The 4,079-nt window shown below is 33.6% G+C and overlaps 1 protein-coding gene across 1 annotated transcript; it reads right to left on the bottom strand.

Moving 5' to 3' along the window:
- Window positions 1-410: 410 nt before the first annotated feature.
- Window positions 411-3,083, bottom strand: nanos1 (nanos homolog 1). The gene has a single exon (XM_066719682.1). It carries the CDS (start codon window positions 2,887-2,889, stop codon window positions 2,209-2,211), a length of 681 nt encoding a protein of 226 aa, XP_066575779.1. The 5' UTR covers window positions 2,890-3,083; the 3' UTR covers window positions 411-2,208.
- Window positions 3,084-4,079: the final 996 nt, after the last annotated feature.

Below are 4,079 nucleotides of genomic sequence, written 5' to 3'. Positions count from 1 at the left end.
GATTGACTAAGTTATTTAGTGGGTTTATGTAGTGCACGAAACATTTAAACTTCTGAGGTGTTCTCTTTTGCCAATAACCTCCTCTATATGTGTTCAGGGAAACATATTATATTGTCAATACTGAACAAATATATAATTTTAATATGTAAAATATTATGAGAAAAAGTACTAATATCTTTGGAAGTGTACATTCACTCTTTGGAATGTATGGTATGGTACACTTGTCATACTTCTTGCCTTAGGATGCAGAAAGGTGCAAGAATGTCTTAATTAAAGAAGCAGAAGACATGGGAATAAGAGTTAAAATATTTGATAAGCTGTTTATTTCTGTAGTGAATTCATATTTTTTAATTCTGCACTGCAGCATACAGAAAATAGTGACAAAATATAAATAACAAAATTCAACAGTTTTTTATTTTATTTCTTAATTAAAAACTTTAATTCTATTTTTCTTAAACATAATCCATTCTCTTTCATTTAACTCTTTCCAAACAAAAAACAATGAAACATTTAACAATACAACTTCAGAAAACTTATGGATATTATTATTTACAACACTTGCCTTTTGGCAAACAATGCTTAGAGCTTATTGACTCCCAAATGTAAAATGCAAAAAAAATACAATTATGTTATACAAAGATCCAAAAAATACTATTAAAAACCCTTATTATAAATGGCAGCACTATATTTATACACTGCAAATGTTGACATTTTACATATAAGTACAAATTTGTAATTATTTGAAAATTCTGTTGAGGTAGTACCCTCTTAAGTCAATCATTATAATGTTAAAATACTGAATAAACATTACACACTTTTATATACAATACAGCAAATCTATTACATTATTTAATTGAAATTGTATTCCTTTGGTAAACAAAACTGTATGAAATGTGCAGTCCTCCTAAAATCACTTTTCATTTTATTTTATTCAGTACATTCACTACATTTTTGCATTATTTGGGATTTTAAATTAGACATTTTATGCAAAAACGGAAAATACATCGCTTAAAAAGCTTTTTATAACATTCAGTAGTTCCATTCCTGGTATATTACTCTGAACCAATTAATTTTTTGGGGAAAAGTATGTTTATACATATACATATACCTCCCCCTCCCCCCCCAAAAAAAAAGTGTCTATATATATATATATATATATATATATATATATATATATATATATATATACGTGTGTGTGTGTGTGTCTGTCTGTCTGTCTGTCTGTGTGTAATTGCTTTTGTCATTTTACTGCGATGATATAAAGCACTCCCTGTTTCCACTACCGTGACTGGTACTAACTGGAGATTTAAATATACTTAAATGTACCCTAACAATGGGAAAATACAACACGGATACGTATAGCGTACTGATGAGAATCCAGTGTTCTACCTTCCATCGGGTATGTAAACATTAGGAGTACCTTTGATTTGTTTTTTCAATTTAAAAAGCAAGAATTCAGGAGGCATAGCAGGCAACACAGTATTATGAAGGGCTTAATTTGGCAATGCAACTGTTCATACATATACGAACTTACTCAAAGCACTAATGGTCAACAGAGCACCCTTTGTGTTAGGTGGTTATTCCTTTCTTACTGATATATTAAATGCCACGGCCGGCTTTATTTAGAACTTGCGATAATACGTTGCTTTAGGCTGAAAAGGCGACTGAAATAAATGCCCAAAACATTGAAAAGTAACAGGATTGAAATACAACTTCAGTATTAAATAATACAGAATTATTTCTTCTCTTTTAAATAGGTTGAACAAAACTTTGGTTCATCATTCAAGCAATAGGAAGGGTAAACTTAGTTTACAAATTATAATCTAACGAATGCAACTGGGAATTTATTCCATCTCCCGTATTTAAAATTAAAATTAAAAAATGGTTAACAGCTATTCCCCCCATCAGTTAAAATGCCACCGTTTATTCACAAGTCTTAATTATGAATGAAGGTGCATCTATAATATTATTAACAGTCCAACACTGCGTACTAATATTAAATGGGGGAAAATCGCAAAATAAAAACGAATAAGCAAATAATGTATACATGTATAAAACAGGTTCCAGCTTTTGGAAAGTAATATTGTTCTCTTCTTTATTGTATCCATAAATAAGATAATATCGTAGCAGTTAGGACTAGGGAAAGCCGTAATTGAAACAGTCATCTGAAAAATGTTCAGTGCAATTTCGTTATTTTATTGTATTTATTTAGAATATTTTCAGTCGCTTACCGCCTACTGCCCTCCCTCCCTTCAGTGGCCGTTGGGCTGGCTGATCTTTGGAAAGCGGGCAGTATTTTATTGTATGGGCATTATCGCCATTGGCACTGCATAGGGGACAAGTGTAAGCCCTGAGAATGGGGCAAACAACCCTTCCGTCTGGTGTCTTCAGCACATGAGAACCGTACACTTCCTCCGGCGCCCCGTTATTCCTACAGAACACGCATATCTTCGGTTCCTGCTTATTCCTTGGCGTCGGTTTCCTCATTTTCCTCTCCATACCAAACAGGTCGAAACCAGAGAAGCTACTTGCAAAGCTGGAGTCCCTGTCTTGCGGGGGGACGCCACCGCTTTGGTCCTGGAAAGGGCTGAAAATGGAAAACCGCTCCTTTAAGTCGAGGATGGAAGTAGGTGGAGGACTCGAAGAGGGGCAACAGCAGTCCAAGTGCCCACCTTCCCCATTGCCCCCGATTACACAAGAGCAAGCCGGGGTATCGTCCAAGCCTAGAGTCGCTTTCAGAGACTGTGTGATGGAGTTCTGACTTTGGGGAACGCTGTTTTTGTTGTTTTTCGTTACCAACGTTGAAAGACCCAGATAGTCATTCCAAAAATTAAAAGTGTAGTCATAAGAGGTGCGAGCGTTCAAATAGTTATGATTTAGAAAATCCATGCTTTCTTCTTTAAAGTGTTCTGTTTCTTTGTTGTTGTTTTTTACGAATAGAATCCCTTGGATTTTTCTTTTAAGTATTTGTTTTTCTGCTGCAGAAGAGCTGAAGTGCAGTTTGTTCCAGGGCTTTCCGTGCCTCTAACTGCCTGCTGGAGAGCCTGGTGTTTTTAATGCTCCTGTGGGATGAGAAAGCTTGCAGGCGGGCGGGGTTTTTCTTTCAAGCCAAGTTTATGAGTAGGTTGAGCACATTGCTTTCTATAGCGAAGGGGTGCAATGGAAAACACGGACCAGATCCCTTCCTCTGGGAAGACATGATGGTTCTCCACGAACATTTCTAATGATAAAAAATGTAATCTTAATTTAAAGTGTCTGCATCTTTTCCACTAATAGGGTTTCCCCGTAGGTCTATATTTGTTCGTGCATTCTCCTAAATTAATATACACTATGTATGCATTATTATTATTATTATTATTATTATTATTATTATTATTATTATTATAGTAGTAGTTGTCGTACTGATGAAGAAGATTTACGTTGTGTTAAAATAGTTTCATAGGAGACATATAATGGTTGTGTCGCTTGTACTACTACTACTACTAATAATAATAATAATAATAATAATAATGGACTAAATCCAGATCCATTAAAAAAAAAATCCATTATTTTGCTATTCCCTCAACTGCTGTAAGTACCAAATACAGGAGAGTGATCCAGACTAGCAGACGCCAGGACGATACACAGGGGGTCAGATAGCCAATTTACTGCACATACCTACAACAATTACCGGAGTTCACATATGTCCGACACTATAGCGTCCTCATACGCACACCCACTTAAATCCAGGCGTATCCAAACCAATTGCCTCAATTGGAGAGAGAATTGAACAGTTTTGCATGTATTTGAATGTGATGTGATCTTTGTTTATATATATATATATATATACATATATATATACATATATATATATACATATACATATATATATACATATATATATACACATATACATATATATATATACATATATATATACATATACATATATATATATATATATACCCCCTTACGAAAATAAAATATATTTAAAATATATTATTCTGAAATATATGTAATATATTTTACGATATATTTTATATGTTCAAATATACTTTTATGTATCAATTATTGTTGCTTTAGTATATTTCATTTTATAC

This window comes from Amia ocellicauda, chromosome 13, assembly GCF_036373705.1.
Source record: "Amia ocellicauda isolate fAmiCal2 chromosome 13, fAmiCal2.hap1, whole genome shotgun sequence".
In the NCBI taxonomy this organism is placed as follows: domain Eukaryota; kingdom Metazoa; phylum Chordata; class Actinopteri; order Amiiformes; family Amiidae; genus Amia; species Amia ocellicauda.
The sequence above is the reverse complement of the archived record's forward strand: the minus strand, read 5'-3'. Positions and strand labels throughout refer to the sequence as shown.